The sequence below is a fragment of the Onychostruthus taczanowskii genome, unplaced genomic scaffold (assembly GCF_017590055.1).
Source record: "Onychostruthus taczanowskii isolate IOZ18803 unplaced genomic scaffold, ASM1759005v1 scaffold173, whole genome shotgun sequence".
NCBI classification, from domain to species: domain Eukaryota; kingdom Metazoa; phylum Chordata; class Aves; order Passeriformes; family Passeridae; genus Onychostruthus; species Onychostruthus taczanowskii.
The window spans coordinates 513,892-527,989 of record NW_024498940.1 but is presented as its reverse complement, the minus strand read 5'-3'; the positions used below and the strand labels follow the sequence as shown (position 1 = coordinate 527,989).

The window sequence follows — 14,098 nt, the reverse complement described above, 5'->3', positions numbered from 1 at the left end:
TTTGTTTATATTTTAAGGCTGAAGTTGTTACAAATAAATGAGTTTTTTTTTTCATTGTACATGACTGTATATATTTTGTGCCTATCTATCTAGATTTTATTTTCAAATAATGTCATGACTAGAAACTGATGGTGTTTGTACAATCATTTCTTCAAGTACAAATATGTCTCAAAAAGACTCCTAAGAGGGTGTTATCCTTCTTTAACAGTGCAGGCAAAGGTTTCTCGATTTCCTGTGAATCCTGATGTGTTTCGTATTTTGTTGGAAAAAATGCGCCTTTACAAGCAGCAAAAGATGGAGAATCATCTTAAACCAACTGTTATTCACAACTTGAAAGAGTGTGTCTCCAAAACAGATGTGGTAATATATTCTATTACCTTATATTTAAAATTGGGTGAAAAACATGTACTAAATATATGATAGACATTCTTTATGCAGAATTTTTCCGTTCATTCCAGGTGTGGCATCCCTAGTCTTCACGGTTACTATATGTTTTGTACTCTGCTTCAAAATTTAATCTTACTGTGCTATAGTTGCTGTATTTGTCATTCAGGAGCTTTGAAATGTTCGGTACTTAATCAGAATTAAAATGATGCAGTTGACGTGAAAATGTGCCATATTTCAGAGATTTCAGCACACTCTGGCGACTGGCACTTGGTGAAGGGCTAGACCTTGGGACTTCATCTCCTCTCAAGAGAAGTTGTCAGGGCAGCTGGCTGGGGAAATTTGGTGCCTTCTCAGCTCAGCTGGGCACTCTGGGGTGAGCACTCAGAGCAGGGCCACTCTGCTCCTCTCTCTTGACGCTGGCTGCAGACAGGCACCCATGGAATTTGCCCTGAGCACGCCCAGGACTGTGAAATGCAGCCTCTCCAGGGGGAAAAAAACCCACTCATAGCAACCCCCCCAAAAAAACACAGGAGAAAATCCAAAGGGGAGGCTCCACCTGCACTGCCTCAGCTGTATGGCAAAAGCCGAGGGGGAAGAGAGAGCCAAGGGGGAAGAGAGAGCCGAGAGGGAAGAGGGAGCCAAGGTGGAAGAGAGAGCCAAGGGGGAAGAGAGAAACAAGAGCCAAGAAAGAGGCAAGAGAGAGCCAAGGGGGCAGAGAGAGCCAAGGGGGCAGAGAGCTCTGCTCGGGGACTGACTTTTAACGGGGCTGGCACTCCCCTGCCTCCTGGTTCTGGTTCGGGCCCTGAAAGAAACAGTGACAATTTTGGGCACAGACAGGTACAGGATACAATAACAGTCCGGGTTACCCTGCACATTGACAAATCTGGTTCTTGAGTTGTAATTCTGTTTTATGCATCACGTTACCATCTTTCTGTTAAAATACTGAGTATTGCAGATGACTGAAGTGCTGGTGATCACTTTCTCTTGGCTATGGCCAGCCTTTGTTGTTTGGCAAGTTTGTAAAGGTTGCTGTATTGGGTAAGTCAAAAAAAAGGTGCTAAGATGGTGTCAGGTTGAACAGGTGAAAAAAACAAGTGACTTAGGTTTTTAAAAAGTATATGCATTAAACTCACAGAACTTATGCATGCACTCTGTATTGAGCCACACAAGCCTTGGATGAGGATTTAATTCATTAATACCAACACACTTCACCATTTAGTTGAGTTTGTTCAGTTAGTGGATTTTTGTCCATCTAGGTTGGATTTTACAAAATTCAGTTTTCAATGTCTTTCCCTCCTCCATGATTGTATTTTCTCCTTCTCTATTTTCTTCATTCTGATTAACTTCTTCCTTAAGTTGGCTCCCCTGATCTCTCCATATGCTTTCATTTGCTTCTTCTATATTAATCATACAGATTCTGTTCACTTCTCAAAGTTGTTCTTATGCAGGTTCTTCTCATTATTTGAAGGGACACATTATAATTTCTTTCTGCTGTAGATTTCTGCCATTCTCCATTGAAATTGCTGAAGTGTATTAATTATTTAAATAATAAGTATCGACACCTAATAATTCTATGGTATTTTGCAAAATGCTGATACAAAATTTTGAAATAAAGTAGTTTTGAAACCAACTTCTTATATTTGTATTTTACATTTTATGATATTTCACATTATTTTATTTAGTTTCTGATTTAACATATTACAAAATTTATATATATAATGGTATTTAACAAGAATGGAGATTGAAAGTGTTCTAATTTTCGTTTCTGTGTGTGTAATAGACTGCAACAGGGAAAAGAGGTGATAGTGAGCTGGACTTGACTTCAGATTTCTCTGAAATAATAGAAATTATGGAAGACTATCTGAAACCAACCCTGTCACAGTTTGATTTTTCTGCTGTCAGGTAAGATATATTGACTTTGTTTATCATTTGTGAAAACAGAACTGTGACTCAAGTGCCTCAAATAAAGGAATGGTTTTAGAAAAGTGTTGATTGAAGGTTTCATGTCTTGAAAGAGAGTATATTCAGCATATGTCAGACTAAGAGACTGAGCAACATGATAGACAAATAGCCATTTCTGAGAATAACTCTTCTCTTGTATTAAGTTGAAGTTCAAGATACAACAGTATCATTAAAATGACTAAAGATGGGACTTCTAAAGGACAGGAACTCCTAAGGGAGAGTGTTCTTTGTGTAAAATTTCACTGAAACTGACACAGAAATTGAAGCTGGTAATATTTTCCATTAATTTGCTCTTCCCAGAGAATCCCAGTGTGTATCAGCAGATGAAACAGGAAAAAAGAAAGTGAAAGATAAGGACACCAAACAAGCTGGAATGCAGGGTATGTGCTCCCTTGAGTTGTGTGTGTGTGAACAAATACCTAAAACCAAATACCTAAATTTCAATTTTATTTAAGACAAGGAGAGGACAAAGGCTTTTGCATTGTTTCTCTCTGTTTCTTTTTTTTTTTTTTTTTATATATATCAAATCAAATATTCCAGTATATTTTCAAAGACAGATTTAGATGCTGGAGCAGTGCTTCAGCGTTTATGTAGAACCTAAATAAAATGGCTTTATCACAAACCAGTTTTTCAGGAGAGGAGCTAGAACAAAGAACTTTCTTAAGTGAGTAGACTGGTAGATGTCTTTGTTTTGTCTTTTTTTTTTTTGCTTTTAGCTTTATGGACTCTCACAGGTTGTTAGCTTGCATACAAGCCTAATGCTACAGTATGTCTCTAAACACATCTCAGGAATACACATCTGCAAAAACTGGATAAATTGTCTCCCATGCCTATGCTCTTTCTCCGTAGAGCAGAAATATTGCCACAATAATATTTAGTACTTTTTTCCCCAGATAACACAATATTGGATAAGAGTGCCTTTACAACTCTATTCTTTTTAGCCAATCACTTCTGTGGCAGTTTTGCATTTCCAAATATTGTTTTCCTGAATGTATTGGATATACCTGGACTTGGGCCTGAGATGGTTGGTTATTAATAGAGGGATGTTTTTCCCTCTGAAGAATTGGTGCTAACAAGTGCATAGAAATTTGAGAACATCTTAAGACCAAATATATAAAAAGAAATATTTTTTCTTAATGCACTTAATCCACAATACAATGAAGTTCATCTGTCATAAAACTGAGGAAACTTAGGTTTTTACGTCTAACTGCAATTGTTTATAGACAAACTGAGAACTAATCTCAATCATGTTCTGTCACATCTCTTTAGATACACCTGCGGATTTAGGATTGTGTGTGGTATTACTGGTGGATACATTATTTATGGAGTTGCCTTTGGAAGCTCTGAGTATATTTAAGGAAGAAGGAATAAGTTCTGTTTCCAGAGATTTTTCTCTACAGTTTCTCTACAATCGACTACATTGGGCTGAGTCAGGTACTATTAGACAGTTTTCTGTGCTTTTCAAAATTCCCTTAAAGAAATAAAAAAATCCAATTAAAATACGAAACTTCCTTTTTCCTTTAAACCTCTGTGTGTCCCACAGAAACTTCAGTTATTACATTAACATCAACAATTAATAGATGTAGTAAATTACTTTGAAAGTGCTTTGATGATCACTGTTCAACTCTATCAAAAATTGGAAAGGTAATGAAGCATTTAATGTCTAAGGGATCACATCTCCTCCTTGTTTTTCACTTTAAAGCCTTTATTTTTAGGCAAGAAGTCTTGGGTAATGTCCTTACCTTGCTGTGTTTTGAAATGAATTTTTATATTTTTATTTTAATCTGTTGCTGTTATTATTTTTATTATTACTGCTAGCAGTACTATTACTACTACTGCTTCATGACATTAAATATTTACAGTCCTTCAAGGACATTTATTTGCTAAAATTGCCTATGCATTAATTTTTTTTCCTTTTCATTTTCACAGAAACCGAATTTAAAAAAAAAGTTGAAACATCTAAAGAAAAAAACACAAAAGCTCATCAGAAAAAGAATGTCCAAATGGTGAACTTTCCACATTTTTGTAAATAACCAGAGAACTTGCATAGAAAAGTGTGAAAATGGGTTGCATAGAGGCTCATTATGTGTGCTAGAATTCTGAAGTGGAGTGAATGTCTCATAATCTCATAAGACCATAAGAATCTTGCTTCCTGCTGATTTTCCAAGGGGTTTTTCTTTGAAATAAATGGCACATATTTAATAACCCACAAAGGAAGCTGCTTAAAGTTACTGAAAACAATTTCTGCAACAAAATATTGTATTTTATATAGTGATTACATATGTTTTTATAAATCTATATTTATATTTCCATATATATCTATATATGTGTGCACACATATGTATATATGTGTAATATATGTATATGCATTGTAGCTAATGCAGAATAGTTTATTAATTTCCACTGACAATTGAATACCATGATGCTTTTAAAACAAGATTTAAAACTTTGTTAGTTGTTTGACATGTCTTTCTCGTAGTCATTTGACACAAATACTGCAATACTGTTAGTATTTAATTGAAACTTTAACATGTAAGAGAATATGTATTATTTTAATTGTAGGCACCAGTTAATCGTGATCTGCCTTCTAATTGCTTGCCTGTTGATACACGTAATTTAAAATGTATCCTTTCACAACCTATTGGTTAAGTGTATCAGCTACATTTCCTTCTTTTGTTGTTTGAATACATTTGTTTTTGATTAACTGTTTATCAGATATTGTGGACCCCTATAATGAAGGAAGAGAATCAGGTAATATATATCAAATAATATTTTATTCACAATCTACCCGTCGAATTTAGAATTGTTTTGTACCAAAAAATAGTAGAAGTCGTGACATCAAGATGTTGGCAAAAAAGCATTCTTTTTCCTCAGAACAGCACAGCTTATCAGCTGTATCTGGTGCATCTGTGAAACAGCACAACAGTTAATGAAGGGGGTTTTTTTAGCTCCAGACAGACAGACTGGTTTGAGTTGGAAGGGACTCATGGGCTCATCTCCTGCCCCCCCTGCCATGGCAGGGACACCTTCCCCTGTCCCAGGTGCTCCAGCCCCAGTGTCCAGCCTGGCCTTGGGCACTGCCAGGGATCCAGGGGCAGCCCCAGCTGCTCTGGGAACCTGTGCCAGGCCTGCCCACCCTGCCAGGGAACAATTCCTTCCTGATATCTAACAGAAACCAACTATGTTTCAGTGTGAAGCCACTCACCCTTGTCCTGTCACTTTATGTTCTTGTAAACAGTCTTTCTCCATCTGTCTTGTTGGCTGCCTTCAGATGTTGAAATAATTACTAAGTCTAAACACCATGCAAATGAAGCTACAGAACAATCAGTAGCATAACAGAGCGTGTCTCCATGTGTGTGCAGTTCTCCTTCACAGCAGATCAATATAAAACACTTCATGTGCTCAATATCTGACTCTAGAGCGTATCTTTTAACTTGTACTGGTATGAAGATGTAGTCAAAAGGAGAAAATTGTTTATCATTAAATGTGCAATGTCCTTGGAGAGAAGAGGTGATTTTGGAGTCTTGTTTCCTGAAATCAGGACTCTGGAAACACAGTTATTTTATCCACCCATTTAAGTCTTCTCTGAGCTGTGCAATAGAACTGTATGAGCAGTACTGGTTTTCAATTCTTTACCCTTTTTTCAGGATACCTAAAATTTTTTCTTTGTGTCCTCAACCTGTCCACCAAATAATCCTTGTTCATTATAAAAGACACTTTTCAAATGGGCATCCCAATTTTATTCTGAAAATGTCACAATTGTTTTAATTTTAAAATCCAGACTTAGGGTTCAAAAACCATGAGATCTAATGATGACGTAAAACCCCATAAATATGATAGTGTCATTTTAAAGTTATTGAAATTGAGATTGCCCAAAGTAGTTTGTAGTATGTTACATTCATAATGATGAAATTCTGTTACAGAAGCTTCAAGTCCTTCCCGAAAAATACAGGAAATGCTAGAAAAATACCATCACCCATTTGCAGCACAGTGGGAAGGTGTCATTGGCAATATGTGTGCCCCAAGGTGTGTAATATTCCATCAGCTTTCTTGTTTTATCCATATTTCTTGTTTAAAATTGTGCCTATTTTCAGACACTTTGTTCATAAAATAGGGTCACATTTTGCTGAGCTGATAAACACATAGCAAACCATTGTTGTTGTATCAAACACAGATCTAGGTTTGTAGACAGAATATTTTAGGGATCTGAAATAGAGTGCCACAAAGTGATTTAACCAGGCTGGTTTTGTCAGAGTTGCTGTATATGTAAATAATCTAATTTTGATAGAAAGTCTTCTGGCGCAGTCTTTGATGAATACACATATGTGAGCAGAAGTGTAATTTCTGGCTTTGCTCATAATTGTTTGCAAATCCAAGTAGTAAAACCATGTAAAACAGTATCTCCATGCACCTCAGCCAGCTGTCAGTGGGAGCGCAGATTTCAGAAGCAGAGCAGTGAAGGTACAGCACACAGTTTCCAATTTCAAACACTGATCATGAAGCTACTACCGTTTTATGGAGTCTACTCATAAACACACTTTGTTCTTTGTAGAAATACTTTACTTTTAAGATCATAGCCATAGGGGAATAAAAGGGATCTCAAGAGGCTGAACAGTGACAAAGCCCTGTGAGACAACACGGCCATCAATGGACCTTCCTTCCTAGCTGCTAGTTCAGCAGTCAGTCCTTTGGAATTGTGTCTTCTTAGTTAATACCACTGAGTGGGTACTCGACTATTTTTTCATAAAAATTGCAAAGATCATTATTACCAAATTGCAGTTTTTGCTGCCAGCTGGCCTGATTATCCACGCCTCTTTTTAAAATCTAATTGCTCATGTCCTGGTGGGTATGCACATGACTATTCCTTGTGAATGTTAGACAAAGACTGTATTTTAAAGCTGTACAAAACACACAGTGATGATTTTCTTAAATTTTGTTTTTTTGATGGAGAGGATGGTATTTATCTAAAAATACACTATGCCTCTTGCTCACTGAGATGTTACTGAGTAATCATTTTAATACAAGAGCATAGTATTAATAATCCATATGAGTTATTACACTTCTCACAGAATTCTGCAGCCATGTTTATCTTCTTGCTTTGCATGCTGACTTTTGTTATAATTATTTCTGGAGTAAATAGCACTGAACTGTTTGCTATGGATAATTTCTGCAAAGTATGCTTGTAAAAGAGTAACTGTCTTCCTTCTTCCTTCCTTTCAGCCAAGTTGAATGGGAACAGCTGATGACAAACTGTAGTGCATTTCTCTTCTATGGGATGGAGAGGTTCATGTCTCATGTGTTACTTGATTGGTTGGTTGCTATGAACATCCCAAGTAAGATCAGCAAATTGAGAAATATTTTTAATTACACCCACGTTTATTCCTAGATGTGTCTTATTGTATCATTACCACAATATTGATGTTGGCAATTAAGGGCTTTTTTCTAGATCCAGGGTTTTTAATCAGAGAACCTTTGTATTATGTAGGTTTTATTCTGTTGCACAACTTTCTTGTAAATCCTCACAAATAAGCTTCTTCACTTCCATGTGTTGGAATTTCTTAGGTTTCAAAAATTAAGTCAATATCTAATGGTTTTCTCAGTAAACCATCTCATTTTCTTTGGAATTTAGTATTTGGTTGCAAGGTATTTTTTTAATGGTAAGAACAATCTCTGCAGTGCCACTTCAAGTGCCAAAATTCCTAAGTCTCTGCTGAGGCAAGCAAGAATTGTCCACCAGGGCTAGGTTAATGCTGAAGGATTACTCTGGTATTACAGAGCATTTGTAGACTCTGTAAAGTCTCTGTACCCTCTGTAGAGAGTATTTTGTATCTGTTTCTTCACAACTAATTAGTCTTTCTGTTGTAGCATAAGGCTTAGATTCAGGACTGGTTTTTAAGATTAACAATCTTCATTTCTCCTACTGTTTTCCTTGCACAACTGGAAGGACTTTGATTTCAGAGTTGTGCTGAATTTGTCAGGGTAGCTATATTGTGTTGGCGTGTGAAAGTGAGGACAGTACACCTCAGATTGTGAAGCCCTGTAGAGCAACAGGAAGCTTCTTCATGAAGCTTTGATTTTAAAACTGATTTAAATATCTATATGTAAATATTACAAGAAATAAGAAAGTATGTTTTCTCTGTATTAATGGATCATGTCTGAAGATGGTGTTTCAGATATCCATAGACCAGATATTTACTGGTCTGGCAACTTTTGGAAAGTTGTTAAACTTACCCTTTTTCCTACTCTTAAAAATATGTCAGGATTCATTCTGTCTGAGATTTCTGAGAGCTCTAACCTAGACCAAATATTACGAAGTATTCAGTTTGGCCATTTACATGATGAAATAAAATATATAATTGCTAAATCTGAGCATGAGACCAGGCTGACAAAGAGAATGCAGTGGTTTAGCAAATCCTGGAATGCAAGATTATGATTACAAATTAACCTTACTTTATGTGGGGTGTAATTTGGGAAAGTCTAGTAGGAGATATTATACTTCAGGGAAAATAACCAGTTAATTGTTAATAGATTAAGGTGTGACTGCTTAAGGGGCAGAGTTACAGAGCAGACTCAAGAGATTGATCACAAATTAAGCAATGTACCCCTGCTAGTGTTAAAAAAACCCCAAGGTCTGTGTAGGGGTAGCTGTGCAGGAGTGTCACGTGCAAGCTGTGTGAAATAATTTCCCACTCTACATAGTATTCCAAAGCTCTCAGCTGGAGAAAAATATCAACCACATGGAGAAAGTTACTGCTGGAGAACATCAGGCATGGTCAAAAGGCTGTACTACAGCTTGTGTGCTTAGTTTTATTAATAAATATGTATGCATTGATATGTTTATATGCATTTAAAACAGGCCTTGAGAGAAGAGATTGACATGTTGAGAGGAGATATGATAGAAGTTTTGAGTGTGTCAAATAGAAGTTTTGAGTGTGTCAAAGACTTTCCAGGCAGAGAAGTAATTTCCTTCTCATCTGCTTGGGATAGGAGAATAAGTAGCAGATTTAAGCCACAGCAAATGAAACAGTAGGCAAAACCTTTTAATTCTGAGAGGATTCTGAGTTGTTTCACTGGAGACTTTTAAGGAGAATAAAGCATGTTAGGGATGTAACTTGGTTGTAAGTTGTGGAGAGGAGCTGTGGTACAAAAAAATTTCTATGCCTGCATACCATAAACTCTTCCAAGAGTTCAGAACTACAGAGCTGGGTCATACAGGTCATTGGCTGTAATAGGATGGCATGTGGACTTCCTTACCAATTATGCTAATGTGGCATAGGGAAAAACCCTGAAAAACACTATGGAAAAATGTAGCAAAATTACATGAAATAATGCTAGCATGACTGTTAGTGTATTTTACATAATACTTGACAACTGCAGCTGAAATATGTAGATTTTATACTAGTGGTTTAGACTGTGTTCAAGAAAGTAATTGATTTACAAAAGGCCTGATTTACTTAAATTATTATGGTGGGCATTATTATCAGTGCAAACACCATTGCTACATTTTTTCCAGGATGCCGTTTGGTGATTCTTCTCGATCTGGTAAGATCACAGCAAAGTTACCAAAGAATTGCAAACTCTGATTTCCACAAAAGGTAGGTAAAGTCAATTTCAGTAAAGTCCACAATAAAGTAGATTATTTCAAATAAAAGTTAAAATTTTGAGTTATGAATATTATCGTTTACTTCTGCAAGAAAAAGAGCTTCTTTATAGGACTAAATAGGATGAAAGCTCTGTTAGAAGGCAATGATAAGAAAATATGACACAGAAACCTTGCTACATTATGCATACCTCACAAGTCTGAGAGCAAGATTCTCAAAATGTTCTAATTGAATATATAAAATGTTCCTTTGACAGATAAACCTCTGACGGTTCAAGCATGGAAAAATTTAACAATCAGATTTTTATTTAAACAAATTATTATAGCATGTAAAATAACCTGTTCAGAATTTTTAATATTAATTGCAACTTTTTTTTTAATCTTGAAAAGCATTTCAGTATTTTCATTGCTTTTAAGTTGGCAGGTAGGGTTTACCTAATAATAATAATTCTTTTATTGCATGTCCATTATAAATTCTTGACAGGTGCCACAGTGTCCTAATTTTATTAATTAATTATTTAGACCATGTTGATTTTTCAGAAAACCTGATGGTACTCTTGAGGGATGAGATGCCTTGCAGAGGGATGTAGATAGATTGGAGCATTGGGCAGTGGACAGTGACACGAAATTTAGCAAGAGCAAATGACAGACTCTTGACTGTGACACAGAAATGCTGGACACAGTGTAAAGCCAGAGAGGGATGGCTGGAGAGCAGCCCTGCAGAAAGGCACTTGAGGCTGAGCCAGCACTGTGCCTGGGCAGCAACTGAGCAAAGCACACCCCAGGGACATAAGTATCTCTTGACTTTTCTAATTATTCATTCCATGAAGAAGAAATAGAAAAAAATTCTCTAAAAAATACTGTTTAATTAGTGCAACAATGCATAAGGTAAATCTAGTTGTCTGTAAAATAGGTTATACACATATCTACATATGTAAATATGCAGATGTGTGTCTGTATAAACAAACTCGTGGTATTTTTTGATATCCTTTTTGATCCCAAACAGCCATTTCCTAAAGTAAACCAAAACACAATTCCTTAAACTAGTTTTTCAAACTCAAAAATTTTGAAGTCTCAGTTCAACAGTTTAGTGAATTTATCAATAAGAGTTACATGTCTAAGTCCAAAAGCTTCCTGAAAACTGAGAATAACATTCATTTAAAAAATGAGTCACATAAACTCCATAGACAATCAGATAGCATTTCTCCAAAAGATTGCAGAAAACTTCATTACCATCTTTTGATAAAGTTACTATAAAAAGCAAGTCTGAATAAAACCAAACTGCAACCTTCTATTTGCTGCAGTTTCAACCTTAGAGTATCACTCCCCTTTTATAACTAAAATAATTTTGCCAGAGATGCTTACTGAAATATTCAGCAGTAAAAACTCAAACCACACATTGCATGTGATTTGCTTTTAAGCCTCTGAATCAACACCATACTTATGACAAAGAAGAAGGCTCCACTTCCTGCAATATTTTATGTCTAAACATGTCTTTTCACACCTGATTCTCAATTTTTTTACTGTCTTATAAAAGGTGTTCTGCAGTGTTTTGTAAATGTTATGGTCTTACCACTCCTTTCAGATTTCCAGAGATGTCCAGAACTACAGTAATATGACAAGAGAGTAAATTCCATGGTAAAATTGCATCATGAAAAAATGTTGAGAGAAGATTACCTGCATTCATTGTATTAAATTCAAAGTGACATATAAATGTTGGAAAACACTTGATGATCAGCATACAAGAAAATTCACTCTGACGTTCTGTCTCCTTCTATCAAAAGACATTGTATATTTAGTTGTATTTTTATATATTATGTGCATTTTTCTTTTATTGATCTAATAATTCTGATCTTCTTTAGTTGTCTACGTATTGCTCTGGAGAGACCAGCAGAGGCAGCAATGCTCCTGAGCCTTGCAGGTGCTGGTTCTGTGATAGCCCCCCAGTGGTACACAAACTCGGAGGAGAATGCACAAAGGCTGGAGACCTTGTTTGAGAGTGAGTGTTTGTGTTTGTGCTTGCCCTCGCTGGTGTGTGCATTGCCCCAGACCCTCGTGTGTGTGTGTGTGTGCTCTGTGCACCTGCCTGTCTCCTGCCTCTTCTTTCTCTGCCCCTCGCCAGACTCTGCCTGCAGCTTCCCTGGGAGGTGGGCTGCCTGCAGGAGCCACCAGCTGGTTGACAGCTTGATCTCTCACACAGAACACTAACCCACTTAAAACAGATTTGGGGGGGGTTTGTTTATGGTCATATGGGAAGAATAGGATTTATATGGTGAGAAGCACTGCCCCAGGACATGGCCATCTGTAGTTACACAAACCATGGGGAAAAAATCCCCTGGACGTAAGTGACATCTGCACAGACACGTTGCTTAAATCTGTAAAGATATCCTTCTTCATTAAGTTTTAAATGAAAAACCATTTCATGGTTTTCACCATTTCATGGTGAAAGCACCAGCCTGTGTGGTTGATATTTTCTTGTTTTTCAAAATTTTCATTAAAAACTCACAGAAACTAATGTTTCTTTCCAGATTTGCTAAGCTTTGGTAAAACAACTGGGCAGACAGTTCATGTTCTTCAGAAAAATAGAAGTCACAGGAAAAGGGATTCCATTAAAGGTAAGAATTAAAAGGCTTAGTATGAAAGCCTGGCTATAAACACTAACTAGAGACTTTAGATAGGTAGTTCACAGGTGTAAGTGAAACCTTAGAGATGAGCTGTTGCAATTTTCTCTGAAACTTCTTAAAAGAGCTGGGAGTCAGAAGACCACTGATACAATAGCATAATTTGAGTAGCTATATTTTATATAAATAAAATTTGGGGAGGCTTTCACATAGCTGACCAAAAGCTAAATTTTTTTCTCCACTGAACAAATAAAGTAGTGTTACTAACAATGCAAATCAGGAGCACAACATAGAAAATATAAATGGTATGGGATTATAACTGCAAAAAGATCAGTAGGATCTGCAGTGATTTTAGATAGTCTGCATTGTACAGGGCATGCTAGACATAAGAAATATCTGGCATCTTCTTGGAGAGAGGGGAAGAATTTCTGAGTAAAACAATTTCTAATATACTGTCTATAAAATTGTACTGCTATTTTTCAATGCATAGAACTTACCTTTTAAAATAAGGTTTAGTAAAATAAATTTTATTTATAGCTTGAACTGTCATAGAATTGAAGAAAGAGCTTAGATCAGAAATATTTCCTAGTTTTCTGGTTTTCTTTTTCAGAAAATGCTTCTTCAATATAGTGACAGTTGTTAATATTTTTAAAAGAATGTTAAAGAACCACAAATATTAATCAAAGAGAAGATGTGTTAAATGATAGCACAGCATTCTTGTATTTAGTCATATTCAGAAATAACAATGGTTTTTCATACATTTTTATAGAGGAAGAAGATTCTCACAGCTCTCCTGGAGGCGAAATAGAGGAGCAGACTGTTTGCACTTCCTCAGATCCTCCTGCAAGTCATCCATCGTTTTTTAATTGTGTCCTCTATGGTTTACCCAACATAATTCTGAAGTAATTTGTGTCAATCTTTTCATGCTGATCTAAGGAGAGGTGAGATTAAGAAAATGTACATATTGCTGTTTCAGATTGAAACAGTTTGATATTAGAATGCCAGGAAAATAGAATATATGGTTCAGAAATTTCAGTTAGTGCTCTAAGGTTTTTTTAACTTAGTGAATCCTTTAAAATTTGGTAAGTACCAACATATTGTAAAGAAAAGTGGGCTTGATGCATGAATGGAATTGAAATGTATCAGCGTCAGTGCTTCCATTTGGAAAAGCATTTCCTTGATGTATTTTGTTTTCACATGGACAATTAATCAGAAACATAGCTAGAAAATTTACCAAATAACCTTATTCTGAATGAACTGATCTTTTTATGTGGAGGTAGTTGTAGTTTTAATTAGAAAACAAATTCGTGTTAAATAAAAAGGTTAATAATTTTTTCTTTCTTTATTTGCCTGTGTTTTTCATTAATAACATTCCCAACATAATTCCTCATTCCCAGTATCCCATCCATCCCTGCCCTCTGGCAGTGGGAGCCATTCCCTGTGTCCTGTCTCTCCATGCCTTGTCCCCAGCCCCTCTCCAGCTCTCCTGGAGCCCCTCCAGGCCCTGGCAGGGCTCTGAGCTCTCCCT

General features: G+C 36.3%; 1 protein-coding gene across 1 annotated transcript in view; it reads left to right on the top strand.

The window, feature by feature from the left end:
* The window catches only part of CFAP46 (cilia and flagella associated protein 46), a 67,502-nt gene extending 54,026 nt beyond the window's left edge, over positions 1-13,476 (top strand). Inside the window, exons 47-59 of the mRNA XM_041400169.1 lie at positions 209-360; positions 2,168-2,289; positions 2,650-2,729; positions 3,619-3,783; positions 4,279-4,355; positions 4,912-4,972; positions 5,065-5,100; positions 6,273-6,375; positions 7,570-7,682; positions 9,863-9,944; positions 11,812-11,948; positions 12,478-12,564; positions 13,340-13,476. Of these exons, the coding sequence (XP_041256103.1) occupies positions 209-360; positions 2,168-2,289; positions 2,650-2,729; positions 3,619-3,783; positions 4,279-4,355; positions 4,912-4,972; positions 5,065-5,100; positions 6,273-6,375; positions 7,570-7,682; positions 9,863-9,944; positions 11,812-11,948; positions 12,478-12,564; positions 13,340-13,476 (1,352 nt within the window). The remainder of the gene's footprint in view (positions 1-208; positions 361-2,167; positions 2,290-2,649; positions 2,730-3,618; positions 3,784-4,278; positions 4,356-4,911; positions 4,973-5,064; positions 5,101-6,272; positions 6,376-7,569; positions 7,683-9,862; positions 9,945-11,811; positions 11,949-12,477; positions 12,565-13,339) is intronic.
* Positions 13,477-14,098: the final 622 nt, after the last annotated feature.